Source organism: Gallus gallus, chromosome 19 (genome assembly GCF_016699485.2).
Source record: "Gallus gallus isolate bGalGal1 chromosome 19, bGalGal1.mat.broiler.GRCg7b, whole genome shotgun sequence".
Lineage (NCBI taxonomy): Eukaryota > Metazoa > Chordata > Aves > Galliformes > Phasianidae > Gallus > Gallus gallus.
In genome coordinates this window covers 7,051,585-7,065,370 of record NC_052550.1, presented here as the reverse complement: position 1 = coordinate 7,065,370, position 13,786 = coordinate 7,051,585, and the positions used below count along the sequence as shown (strand labels likewise).

Genomic DNA, 13,786 nt, shown 5'->3' with positions numbered 1-13,786 from the left:
TGCTATATTCCTGGGTGAGACGTGACCCTCTGGTGCCCGTTCTGCCCCATACCAGACTGGTAACTCACTTGTTTACATCTCTCCCTGTTCTGCTTCCAGAGAAGAGCAAGGCATTAAGAATTGCTGCCAATACAAGCGATTGATTGTCCCCCCAACAAAATAAATTTCCACTCCAGCCACACTGGGCATTCAGCCTTGGAGTGATTTTTTTTTCCCTTACCAAATGCAACTTCGATGCCTACAAATTCTTCTCCTTTACCCCACATTGAACAGTTTCACTCCAAAACAGCTTTGTCCTACAGATGCTTGTAAATAATCTTTTCTAGGTTATTCACCGATAGAGGAGTGCTGTCAGAGGTTGTGTTTGTTTTCCTTTTAACTTAAAGATTCTGGTGACAAAGTGTATGAAAAGGTGCCTGGTAGGAATCACGTTAGAGCCCATTTCTCTGCAGAGCTGCCATCGTGATTCACACCTCAGGAAGGACAGAGCCTCACTACGCTTCCAAAGGTGCATAATGATGCACTGGAGTGTTGTTGAACAGCAGCCTTGTTTTTAAAGGAGGGCGGGTGCATAGCTGGGATGTCACACAACGCATTCAGGTCTGCAAAGCAGTTGACAACCTTGACTATGTGAGACACCTCATGTTTATAATTAAAGAGAAAACCTCATGCTAATGCTTGCAAATAACTGGCATTTCTACCACTGTAGGGTACATTACAGGCCAGCTAGCACCTGAGCTCACAACCTACAGATCCAAACTCACCATATTCACTCGGGCATTGGGTCTGGGGCTCAGATTCCGTAAATGTGATGAATTCACATTCACCTGCTGCCCCGAACCCTCAGCTGGACCATTCCTTGGCCGTTTTTCTCAGCAGAAACCTCGTCTTTGTGACCAAATCCCTATCAAACGAAGCACGAGCTCGCTTTCCATTGGGGCAAACCAGCTGACAGCGCGGGGCGGGATTCCCCTCGCCCCCATTCCCGGTTGTACCCGCAGGCGGAGCGCCCCCGGCCAGCAGCGCCCCGCGGCCACAGCCCGGCACGGCCTCCCGGGACGCCCCTATCCCGCGCCGCGACGGCGCCCCCTGGCGGCCACGGGCAGCAGGGCGGGGAGCGGCACATGGGGCGCGCTGCGGCGGGCAACGCGCGGCGCTCCCGGCGGAGCAGCGCGGCCGCCTCTTCGCCCGCGGGCAGGAACCGCCGGGAGCGAGGGAAGAAGGCGGGCGGCTGCCGGGGAGGAGAGCAGGCGCTGCCCGCCGGTACGTTCGATCTAGGGGCGCAGAGCGAGCGCTGGGCCGCCTTCCAGGAGCGGCACCGGCTGAGCTGCGAGGAAGCGGCGCGGCTGCTGTTGGACGCCTAGTGAGTACGGGACGGCTTAGATCCCACCGCTTGCACAGCAGTGAACGCGGGCCCGGGGAGGGGGTGGGTCCAACCGCACAAAGTGGCTTTTTATGCTAATTCACAGCTCCCCGGCCACAAACGCCTTAGGGGATTGGATTCCCTCGCGCGGGGGCCGAGGCTCACCTAAATCTGCACCCACCTCCTGTGCTCTTTCGGTCCACGGCACATCAGCACCGGGCTGTAATCAGTAACTGCCCGTGGGAGCGGAAATTGGAAAGGAAATGGGTTTTCCTCTGCATTTAAGCGTTTGACTCGGCGTGTTCGTTCTGCAGAGTTGCTATGGATGCACCCTGGGGGAGAGGGAGAAGCTCAGAGATTCCTTCATCGTAAAGTTCCTCTGCCACTAAAATGCAAAATAAAACGTTTCAAATACGATGCGGAACGCACTTATCTCTGCTGCTCCCAGCTTTTACACGGAGGAGTATTAGAGCTGGAGCAGCTGTGGGGAAAAAAACGTGGGAAAAGCCATTTCCCAGCTCCAAGAGGGCTGCATTGGGAGAACACCGTTTTGTATGCATCGCTGGGCACGGCTTAGTGCTGTAACTGAGGCCGGATCGGTGGCCTGGGCTGTGGCAGGGGAGCACACGTTCTGTATCACAGGCACTGTACCCTACCTGAACTGCAGTTCTTTCCTTTTGCTGCTTTAATAAAATCAAAAATGCAATTGCTGCAGAAGACAAAAAAACTGAGTAATGGAGGAGCCTGAATGTTTCTTTGGCCAACAAAAAAAATCTCTGCTCACATAACCTGTCTGTTGCTTTTCTCTCCAGTGAGCACAGAGGTCTGGTCAAGCACACGGGAGGCTGTCACTGCGGGGCCATCCGCTTTGAGGTGTGGGCTTCAGCAGACCTGCATGTTTTTAACTGCAAGTGAGTTTTTGGTTCCCTGTTCTCATACGTGAATAAGAGCTCATATGCTTTTCCAGTCAACGTCATAGAGAAAAGACTGTAATAAAATCGGAGAACATCCCCTGCTCTATTTTCATAGGGTATATGCCTAATTATGTGCTGATCCAATATGAGATCAGCACAGGTGATTGCAATGACACACTCATGGGCAGGACTTCAGGTCCCCTCATCCATGCTCGTGCAGAAAGTGTTGGGAAAGATCTAATGACCATGGGTGCTAAGCCATCTGCTTTATGTTTCCTTTAAGTACAGTGTGCTCAAGGCACATTCCCCTTTGGCACAACCCCCTTTTGAACTTGGTCTGCTCCAGTAAACGTTACATTTCTGACCACAAGTGCAAACTACAGCAGTGTCTGATTTCAACAGTGTTTCCCCCACCTGCACTTGTTTGCTTCCAGCTCATGGGTAACCTTTGAGTCTCACTTTCTTGTTTGCAAGTTAATTAATGTTAGAAAAGTTGGCATACTGATCTGAAAAATTAAATGCATTTCTCGGGGCTACAGTTAGTCCTTGGTATGTCTCCTGAAAGTTGCACGTGTGTTAAAAAAAAAAGGCATATAATGCTTGCTAGAGATGAATGCCTTATTGCTTCCCTGCATAGGGTCAGTCTCTTTCAGGGGTGTGCTTAGGAAACTCTACTGATATGCGAGTGCACCTTTGTCACTTACCTCTTTGAGGCTAACGAAGCATTTTAGCTCTTAGTGGAATTTCTGTCATCAAGAGGTCTGAGCTAGATCTGATTCCTGTATTACAACTCATCTGCTGCTTCTAGAAAGATCTTCTCTTTCTTTTACAGTTGCAGCATTTGCACAAAGAAGCAGAACAGACACTTCATTGTCCCAGCTTCACGTTTCAAGCTGCTGAAGGTAGAGTAAGAGTGCAGTAAGAACCTGGACATAAACATTAACAGAAAGAAATTACCTAATCCATACAATCTATTATTATTGTAAAAGATGTGAGTGGCTCCCCAGTTTCCTTGCCCTAATTCTGTATCTCAAGTAGAGACAAGAAGGTGATATTTTTAATTTTATGTCTTAGCTACAAGTTCATAGAAAGTAATTAATACACCTATTTATGTGGAAAATCTACACTGCTTTTTATTTCTGCTTAGGGTGCTGATAACTTGACAACCTACACCTTCAACACACATCGTGCCCAGCACACATTCTGCAAGACCTGTGGTGTACAGAGCTTTTACACTCCTCGCTCTAATCCAGATGGCTATGGTAGGTAGAAAGAGTAAACCTGGCAAACTATGGTAACAAAAGTTGACCACCAAACAAACTTGGATGGAGCCTCCACTGGCTGCTAGCATGAGAGCAGTGAGCAGCATCTTCAGATTTTTTGCCTAAATTGGCAAACATCTAGAACTGCAGCCTGAGCCTGCAGCTCCTCCACATGAAGTAGCCTTACCTGTGACCTATGAGCTTCTGCCCATGACAGTTTTCTCATTGAGACTCCTCAGCCTTACAACAATAGCTGAACTGACAGTCTCTGAGGTGCCCCATCTGCAGAGCGCAGAGATGCAGGCATTTCCTACTCTTTAGCTGTGAAAAGCAGGTTTCTGTGTACTCTCTTTTCCTTCAGGGATAGCTCCCCATTGTCTGGATGATGGCACTGTGCACAGCATTGTTACAGAGGATATCAATGGCAAAGAATGGGAGAAGGCAGTGAAGGAACATAAGACCATCAGAGACATGTCAAAACCCTGACATACCCTTCCAACAGCTGAACTTGGAGCACTGCCATGGAACTGTAGTCCAGGCATTTGAGTGCTGTTGTTATCTTTCTGTTTCTTAAATAAATATTTCTATTCTGCCTGTGCCATTCATTTGTGACTCTGAGTTTTAAAGCTACCTCTGTTCAGTAAACCACCACAGGACTGGTACTTTGGTAATTCACCCTTAGCTATGGTAAAGCTTAATCACAATAAACAGAGCAAAGTTTTAAAAATAATGAAGTCTGGCTTTCAAAAATGTCCTATATAAAGTGTCCTATATAAGATAATCTCTTGCTTAGAGCATAGTACTAGCTTTTGCTGTTTTTTCTCTGTTAACTTCAGTGAACTTACCATGGATTGAGAGTTAAAGGGGGGTTTGAAAGAGCTTACTAGGCTTGGGTTCAGTAAAGCATTTATACAAGTGCTTAGATGTATGCAGTAGAGGGACCACTAAAGTTATCCATGTGATTAAAAGTACTGATTTGCTTAAGCCTGGACTTGCTTATGGTTTTAAGGCTGAGTTGGCATATGCTTAGGCACTGACATGGCCAGAGAAATGAACTCAGTAGTCTTACTCTTCTAACAATGGACATGTGCTCTAGTAAAACCAAGAACTCATCTGTTGTCTTAAGGAGTAGGATGTGCTCACAGCAGCAAATCATGATCTGGCAATTTGGGTTCCCATCTTGACTGTGCAGTGGCTAGCAGTGTAGATGCAGGGAAGATGTACCAGCAGATGCAAGCCCACACTAATGAGTGCAAAGGCCTACAGAAACATGGAGTATTGCTGACTTTGCTACACGGTAACTCACATAATCCCAAATCACTCCTAAAATCAATGTGTATCCTAAGGAATCACTGAAAGCTGACATCTCCACTTACCTTTTGATGAAAAGGGTGAGGATCTTTAACTCCTGCAGTTGTTCCGCATATGTGAAAGACAACTTTTGACACATAGCTTGCTATTTTTGTCTCCACGTGTTCTACAAAAGACTTAGTTGGAAGAGACCCAGACTCATTCTTAGATCCTGTTGAGACTCTCGAGTTGATCTCAAGCCCCATGTTCTGAAGCAAGAGGAAATGTTTGTGTTTCATGAGGGGCATGGGAAAGGGGAGCCTGCAACACAATGCATCTCAAAGCAGCAGCAGCAAAGATCAGTGCAATTAGAGAAAACTGTATACTTTCTGATGCTTTATTCATAAGCTTCGGCTTTTTAGAGTTCTGAGTAAGACAGGTCCTGTGGTTCTGGTTTTATCTGTGAAGATAGAACGGTCTTATAAAAGTCACTCCTCATATTTGGATTTCACAAAAGTACCCAGAGATAGAGTTCCAAAGCTGTCTTCATAACTGTGTCTTCCAGAGGAAAAATAGTTGGTGCCATATCTTCTTTAACACAGAGTACTCCTTCTTTTGACTCCTAATTAGGCTAATTCAATTTTCATATCTTATTTAAGCTTCTACAGTGAAAAAATAGAGCAGCTGTTAAACCCACTTCATCTTAATGTATCAGGCAACAAGATTCAGGAGAAAGTTTATATACAACCTGCTTTTTGTAGTCTGAAAGAACACTACACAGAGAGAATCCTGTCCTCTTGAGTGTCTAACAGTTGGGATTTCTTTAGTGGTTGTCCTGGCAGTCTTTTTTTGTCTCATTCTTTTACTCCCGGAGTTGTAAGCGTTGTCTTTTCTAAAAGGTGGAGTGAATTGATCACCACATAACGTGAGAAAAGCATATAGATGCGGCGAAACCAGAGGAGCTGGCTGCAATGACACTGCATGGCTCTCTAGAAGGAAAAACAGTTGAGAAACCATTACAAAAACCTTCCTGACCTAATATGACTGCAGTTTTCAGGGCCTCCCATTAGTTTTACTGCCAATGTAAAGGTCAGCCTGCTTTCAGTGAGCAAGGAAGCAGCAGTGAGAAATGGAAGGCTGCCTACTCTGAGGCCAAAGGGCAGGAAGAGCGCCGTGCTCCTATGTGGCTAGTGCTGTGCTGCCTCTTGTTGAGAGGTCCTGCTAGAAAGGATGTTACCAGCTGCAGGTGGATGCTGTGACAGTTTCTTTGTAAAACAAAACAACTGCTCCTCCCTGCATGGTCTCACGCCTGGGTGTTCACATGTTGGAGAAGCAGAAATGTGATAGGCATGCATCTGAGAACACATAGCATGCTGCTTCCGATCATACGCTGCCAGCTGAAACTAAACTTAATCTGTTTATAGCTTGCCAGCTTGAAATGGTCACATTTCAGAAACAAAAAACACAAGGGAACAATGCCACCTTTATCAGAGCAATTTCCATACATGACAAAATCTTTTAGTAGCTTCAAAACTAGGTAAGTTCTGTGTATGTTATCTGTGGACTAACAGGACTGGTTGCTGGGCAAGCCTATACATGCTGTGGAAGAGGAGCTGATCATATGGGAAATAGCAGACTGAATTTCTGAGATCACATACTGCAAAATTATTTTAAAAAATGCACAGTGGAGAAGGAGATCTGTTAAGAGCTTTGGACCACAAGCTGTCTCCATCTTTAGTTAGAGCTATAATCCAAGAACACAGTTCCTGGCATGCAGTCGTAACATTTTGAGACAGGTCATTTATATGCTCAGAATACTGCATGTTCGATTCAGTGTCCTCCTATAACTTACATCCTGGACACTGTAAAATTCAATGCACTATGACTACAGAAGATCTGTGAGCTGTAAATCTGCTCAGCCCTGTCCTACCATTCACACAGCACACGAAGCAAAGCAATTCATCCATTTCACAAATCACTGAAGAGTGTTCACTAGTGACATTTATAATCTACAGATATAATTATCTGTGAAGCCCTCTGTGATGATGACCTGAACCTTCTGACTAGAGCCTTCACAACAGTGATAAGTTATTCAAACAGGTTAAGCAAGTACAAAGAGTCTCACCCTGGCTTGCTCAGTCTCCTCCTCTGTGAGTATGAAGAGGGCATCTCTGGGCAGAAGGCAGGAAAGGAACACATCCAGGATGGAGATGTACTTCCGCAGGAGATTTACTGACTCAAGGACAAGCACACGGCACCCTAGACAGAGAAAGAGGATAAATATTTCAGAACAATAGAACTGTTGTAAGGTACCCATCTCTCCAGGCTCAGCAGGTGTTTGCAGATTCCCCTGTATTGTTCTATTTTGCAGAAAAGGGATATGTGACCTTGTTTTTGTGGAAGAAGCACATCAGCCTGGTTCAGTGGCAGTGGCTGCAATTCTCAGTGAGCTTTCAGAGCATTTATCAGAGTTCTGATGGAATTTTACTCTTCCTGTGCTTCGTCCTTGAAAACAGTTGTTCACAAATGTATGTAGTGCCAAAAAGCAGTGCCACAAGGAAGGCATGACTGCGAACGGAGGGCTGCACCTCCCTGGTAAGCAGGCTGCAGGTTGGACATGCCTGATATAATGGAAATTTAAAATAGTTGTCTCTGGTTCATCAACCAAAACAAGATTTCCTCTTTCCACTCCAATTCTTTGTTACGGAAAAAAAAATACAAGATTCAGGAGTGGCTGTATCAAGCATTAACTCAGGGTGGCAGTTGCACTTCAGAGTTCTAGAATTCATTGCTCAGATAGATATTCGTGATGAAGTAGATGAAGGGAGTGTATAAAGATTATATTGACTAGGATTTTTCTTTCTTTTTTCAGTTTTGAAGAGACCTCTGAACTCAAAGGTTAATCGCTTTTTAATTTCTATTATTATAAACTATGGCTAAATTGTCTTCACTGATGAGCTCAGAGCTATTGATGGTCCCAGTAAGAGCTTGTATCTCTCAGAAGAGCTGCTTTGGGATTTCTTACGGCTCAGAACCTGCTGTGATCACGCTCCACACTTTAGATACTGTACTGAAGTCCAACAGGAAAGGCCAAAGTCGCTGCATAGACATTCAGTCAGATACTCCATTAGATTTCTAATGAGACAAAGAACAACGCTGAATTGCTACAAGGGCAGCGTAATGGATCGTTTTAGTGACGCACACATTTTGCTGAGATGAGTCTTGCTTTAATCCAGCCGAAACCTGCAATGGCAGCACATGGCAGCCCTGACCAACTCCAACACGTTTCCTTACCTTTCAATCCCTTTCTTTCCTCTCCTTCAAAAGAAGGGAGCAAAGCCCTCCTGCAGCTGCCGGCAGATGGCGGCCCGAGGCAGCTGCAAATGCACAGCCTGGCTGGGTCACTGCAGGCCCCTACTGTGCTGGTAGCTGTGTGGTCAGAACCGTGTCATTGCTGTGCCACGTTGCTGCTCCCTGCTGTGGCCTCGGCTGCTCAACCTTGCAAGGTCACCGTGTGGGTCCCCGCAGAGCTGCAGCTGTGCAATGCTGTCTGAGAGGACCAACAGCAGTGCCAAGCTCCCTGCAGTGTGTCCCTGGGACGTGCGGGAACGCAGGCAGCTGGGTGACCGGGTGGCCTGTGTCACCTCCTGACGGCCTGGCTGCTCACGGTCCTCCCTGACACGTCACAGACTGAGCAGTTGCTGTTTAGCTGCTGTAAGGTTTCAGCCTCCTGTCACAAAGGATGCTCTGCAGTGACAAGTGTGTTGCTGCTCCAAGCAGAAGTGCCCTGACAGCTTTTACTCACTCTAAAGACGTTTCTTGTTTCCAAGTAGCAAATCTGTGTTCTTTTTAACTCTAGAATGTGCCAGCCCTCTTCCTCACATCACAGCAGCAAAGCCTGCGGGTTGTGTTCCTGCTGCTCCCCAAATCTCAGCAGTAAGGTCCCCAGACAACTGCAACCAAATTCAATATTCGGTATTTATCAGTTGGGCCTCCTGGGCCCCCATCGGCCAGATCAGGCAAAGCCGTGGGCATTCAAGCTTCACAAAATGAAGGGCACTATAAGAGCCTTCTGTGTCAGTGATACGACAAGGATCTCCACATGCTGACAGCAAGGGCTGCTCTGCATGGGAACATGAGATGAAGTGAAGCAGGGAAGGAATGTACAGTTCAGTGAGAGATGGAAAAGGGTTGAAGGAAACAGACTGCACCCTGCCAAGCAGGGTAAGAGAAGTGCTGCCATTGATGAGTCTACTCCTGTGACACCAGCAGGTGAAGCTCTTCAGAGCCTGTTGTGCCTGTGACCTGGGCAGGACAGGATTAACAGTGTAAGACAACCTCTCTAGGTTGGCAGAAAGGGCAAGATCAATATAGCTAGTGGATTAGACCTAGAATAGAAGCACATGAAGCCTGTTTGGCTTGGCTTTCTACTTTCAAATTGCTTATGCAGCAAGTATGCCTAGAATGAGATTATTAGCAGATCTACGCATGCTAAGGGCTTGCACTGCTCCTGACAGACATTAGCACACCAATTCTTTTGAAAGAGTGGTGGTTAAAGCCGGACAGGGCTGGCAGAAGGGGTGGATTCATACCAGCAGCTGTCTTGGCTTCTTGAAACGAGCCTACGTGCTTGTGCCTGGCCTGGACAACTTGATTACAGATTATAAAAAGCCTGCTGTCTTTATGCTGGCTAAGGGCATTAGAAAGCAAAGCAGGATATTTAGGGTGCTCATTTGCATATCAGTGAGGCAATGCAAGGCTTAGCTGGCTTTTGCATTTGCAGAGATTTTCTCTGGATTCCCTGATCACATGAGCTTACACGGGTTCACCCACAAATACTTCCCTCTTACCAACAGCAGAGCAGGACATTTCCATGGCCCGAACATGCCTTTCAGCTCTATCCAGACAGCCTCAATCCCAGCATCACTCTTGTTTCATTAAGCCCCTCTGATGCACAGCCCTGCACGCCTGCCAGATCAAATTATAAATACCAGGAATTTCAATGAGACTGGAACTATATTTGGAAAGGCTTAGCGTAAGCAGCAGCATGGGAGCTCCCCGTTCCTTTGGCATTTGTAGGTCATGTCAGATGTGATGTAATCAGAGCAGCAAAGCTTTCATATAGCTTCAGGAGTTTCATGATGCTGCTAGAGAAATGGAAATGCTATCTACATGCAGGTCTGTTTCAAACCTGAACCAATTTGAGGCACAGCCCATCCAGCCTATTCAGGACCACATTATATCTAACAAACCAGCATGAACAGAGCACGGAGCTGGTTTGGTCTAGATAATACCTGACGTCTAGCAGCAACATCTACCACTGCAGTTCCTTGTTCTTTCTCTGTACTGCATACAGGACGTACACAGCTTTTTGCTGTTATCTCAGAGTTCCTAGGAAAGGAGTTGGCATTAAAACCATTTTTCTTAGATGGCAGAATTGAAGAGACTAGAGTGAGAGCTCCGTTATAGGGCATTTTGCCATCTTGGCCCCAGCTCTCTCCACTACCTCTTGGTCTGCAATATGCTACTATCAGGGAATAAAACTGATTTTGCCCTTATATTCGAGCAAGATCACAAGAATCACAGAGCAGACACCAAGTCACACCGCTGATACAGGAGAACCCCAAAGGACAGGAAAGGCATAAGCTCCCCAAACCAGACAGGAAAGTAACTGCAGAGGAGCCTTAGCTAGTGAAAGGCTGCAGGGAGATAAAAGAACAAGAAAGAGTTCAGTTGTGGGTTTCATTTGCATTTCAAATAGAGATGGATTTGGCAGATGAAGCCCTGGACAGAACATGCATGTGAAAGATTGCCTAATGTGCACAGAGTCATGGGTGTTTTGTGTGACATACCTTCAGGTAACTTCCTCTCTGAATGCAGGTACCTATGAAAGAAGAGATACACGTAGGTAAACAATAATGAAGTTACTCAAATCTTGATGTTATAGACACAGACTCTGTATTAACCCCGTTCTCTTAACACACGTACACGTTTACAATAGTTGATCTTAAAAGAAAGTTAAGGAGCAGACGCTGGATGCGTACGTCAGGCAGTAGTAAGCCTCAATCCCCACATTAATCTGCCATTTCTTTTCTGTGCTGGCTGCTGGGGACACAGCACAAATAAGCTCCATAAATCCAATTCACTCTCAAACTTCTGTTGCACTAAGGGAAACTGTAGGAGGCTGCCAAAGGTTATTTACCTCTGATAGCATTTGCTCTTACAGGTCTCTGTCTGCTGACCAGGAACACAGCTGACAGCTCCTGCTTGGGGACCAACTTCCTTCTTTCTAACCTGTGCTGGCACGGGGACATCCAAGAATTTGCTCCAACTTGTTGCTCAATAAGACTTTGATCCGTTCATGATTTTTACCTGGGAAATTTCTGTGGCAAAAACATATCCTTTGGAATAGAATGAGGGGACAAAATTTTTTCTGCTCTGGCCCATAGTTCGTGGTGACAGAGCACCTATGCTCACATCACCATTTGAATGCCCCCAGATTTGGCCCATCACAGGGATGGGAGGAAGCAGGTCTCCAGCAGATGGCACTCAGAGCTGTCCCACACCCAGGCTTGCTCTTCCATTAGAAAAAAAATAGCCAAACAATGGAACATTTGCCAAAAAGAGAAAGGAAATAAAAAACCCGAAAGTTATTTAACCCTGAGTAATATTTAAAAAGATTGTTATCATCTTATAGCGGTGTATCTAACAAAGGACAACATGACAGTTCATGTGTAAATCAGCCAGGATAACACATACGTTATATGTAAACTGTTATGTTTCTCCAGTCACTTTCAAACTAGGATTATCTCTGGCTGTTGGTTAAGTTCAAGGAAAAGGATTAGCTACACAGGAGTAGACAAAATAGGAAGCACTGAGATATGAATAGCCAAAGCAATTCAAAGCAAAAGCCAAGCCAGAAATGCAGGTCATGGCAGAACTCAAACAGCAATCAGAAGACACATGCCTTAAATAGATTCTCTTACCAATGGTCTCCTCCAGAGCCAAAGATCAACAAGCAGTACCACTTCCTACTAAACAGTGGCCCTGTAATACTGACTCAGCCCCCTTATAGCCCACTACTCAAGCCCTACTGTACAGACCAAGATTGTCGATGTTGCTCTGTAAACACTACCAACAATTTTTCAGAGGCAAGGGAAAGGTTTAAATATCTCCATTAATGTGTGCTCTGCTCTTCTGCCAGAAGTTTCTTCCCCTCCAGCTAGAATCTGGCCACCCAAAGTGGTGATTCAGCACTCAGTAAAGCTAGCAGGGTGGGAACTTATTTTAAAATAAACTTGAGAGAAAGCAGTGAGGGGTTGGGAAGTTTGGCTACCTATCCCCAGTCCTGGTGCCTGTTCTGGGTGTGCTGCTGTTGTATTGAGAGACTGTCAAAGCACTAACTGACAGCAAGCTAAAGGTTGTGAAGAGCTGCTCCAAGAGTGAACTAATAATCACCATTTCTGGCCACTAGAAACAGAAATAAAGAGAGATCCAGTTCATATGGAAGTATTCCAACAGGAGCAGGGGGCACCTTCAGCAGGAAGGAAAGTTTGATCCAGCAGAAAATTAAGGGGCTTATGTTTGTGTAAAGGTTCAGAGATGCACAAACTGTGTATTTTGGTTAAGGAAGGGTCTTCAACACTGCAGCCAGAGAGACCTGATACTGATCTGAAAGAACAGGCACAGAGAAACTCAGATCGTTTCCTTATCCTTTTTGTCCTGAGCCAAATGGTTCAGCTCCGTGCAGAGCTCTCGGAATGGACTCCACCCAGGTGCAGAGGAATTGCAGCCTTGCTCATTTGTATTTCTCAGGCTAGAGCTGGCAATGAACCATGTGGTTGCAGAGAGAGAGAGAGAGAGAAGCAGGGAAGAGAGGAAGAGAGAGAGAAAGCAACACATTCATAAAACATCCTCCCCCAAATCAATCTTCTTGCTCCCATCTCCACCCCGTTGAAGCTTTCTCCATGGGACACTTCCAAGTAGGGGAGAGGTTGCAGCTGTCTGTTGTTGCCATTTTGGGAATGTTGTTTTATAGATTGGACTTGCTGTGGTTTGGGTGAAAGAGTTTGGCATAAAATCTTGACAAGTCAAACACAAACAGGCTCCTTTTTTTAGGAGTGTTTTTCTTCCAAAGAGACCTTTCATAAAAATTCTTTTCCTTTAAATATAGAGCACATTGCCATCCACCCACCAAATCCCAAAGGCCAGCTGATTTCAAGGTATCTCTCACTGCACTCCCACTATTGGGCCTTTTGCAGGTTTCAGATCCACATTTGAAATGAAGTGCAACCCACTGCAAAGAAGAACTCCAAAATACCCTGAGACTTGTGATGGCATCTGCCATTTCTGCACTGCAAGGACCATCCCTCAAGGACCAGCAGCTTTGAAAGCTACTCCTGTCTGTAGCTATCACCTGCATCTGCCCAGCAGGAAAACTGAAGTGGCCAACAAACCCCATTCTGCAAACTGCTGAATGGAGTCAGCTCCTTAATTCTCTATCTTTATTCAACTTCAATGAAAGCTGTCAGCAAAGCAAATGGGCTAGCTCTGAAGTACAGATGCCTGATACTGGCCTGTGAAGGCAAGAAGGAATAAGTCAAGATAGGGCTGGGACCTCTGCCTCAGGGAGCACAGAACTCCTCTGGGTTAGAAGTGGGACTGATGCTCAGGTGGGTGGATCACAGCTTTGGTGATGTTCTCTTCAGTGAGAAATTGTTCACTGAAATCAATGACTTCACTCTCTGATTAGATTCTGGTGCCAAAGGCAAAACCCTTCACTGTGCTGTGCTGGATGGTGTTGAGCCCCGGGGAAATGCAGTTTTCAAGAGCACGGCAAAAGAATGGATGTCTTAAAGATACGTTGGGGCTCCATTTAGGATCCTAACCTCTAATCTGCCCAATTAATCTGATGAAACAGATGTGAAAGAGGAAGAACAGTCAGTCTCCTAGGAATC

The 13,786-nt window shown here is 45.8% G+C and overlaps 2 protein-coding genes across 4 annotated transcripts in view; one reads left to right on the top strand and one right to left on the bottom strand.

Moving 5' to 3' along the window:
• Nucleotides 1–1,107: 1,107 nt before the first annotated feature.
• CENPV (centromere protein V) lies at nucleotides 1,108–4,144 on the top strand. The gene is made up of 5 exons (XM_415846.8): nucleotides 1,108–1,363; nucleotides 2,176–2,274; nucleotides 3,110–3,179; nucleotides 3,425–3,539; nucleotides 3,901–4,144. Exons 1-5 carry the CDS (start codon nucleotides 1,125–1,127, stop codon nucleotides 4,023–4,025), a joined length of 648 nt encoding a protein of 215 aa, XP_415846.2. The 5' UTR covers nucleotides 1,108–1,124; the 3' UTR covers nucleotides 4,026–4,144.
• A 1,068-nt stretch (nucleotides 4,145–5,212) lies between these two features.
• The window catches only part of PIGL (phosphatidylinositol glycan anchor biosynthesis class L), a 54,430-nt gene continuing 45,856 nt past the window's right edge, over nucleotides 5,213–13,786 (bottom strand). For all 3 annotated transcript variants that reach the window (XM_015295848.4, XM_015295847.3, XM_046902694.1), the window contains 3 exons: nucleotides 10,682–10,713; nucleotides 6,955–7,088; nucleotides 5,213–5,818 (listed from right to left, as the gene is read on the bottom strand). In XM_015295848.4, coding sequence (XP_015151334.2) covers nucleotides 5,684–5,818; nucleotides 6,955–7,088; nucleotides 10,682–10,713 — 301 coding nt within the window. In that variant the 3' untranslated portion in view covers nucleotides 5,213–5,683. The remainder of the gene's footprint in view (nucleotides 5,819–6,954; nucleotides 7,089–10,681; nucleotides 10,714–13,786) is intronic.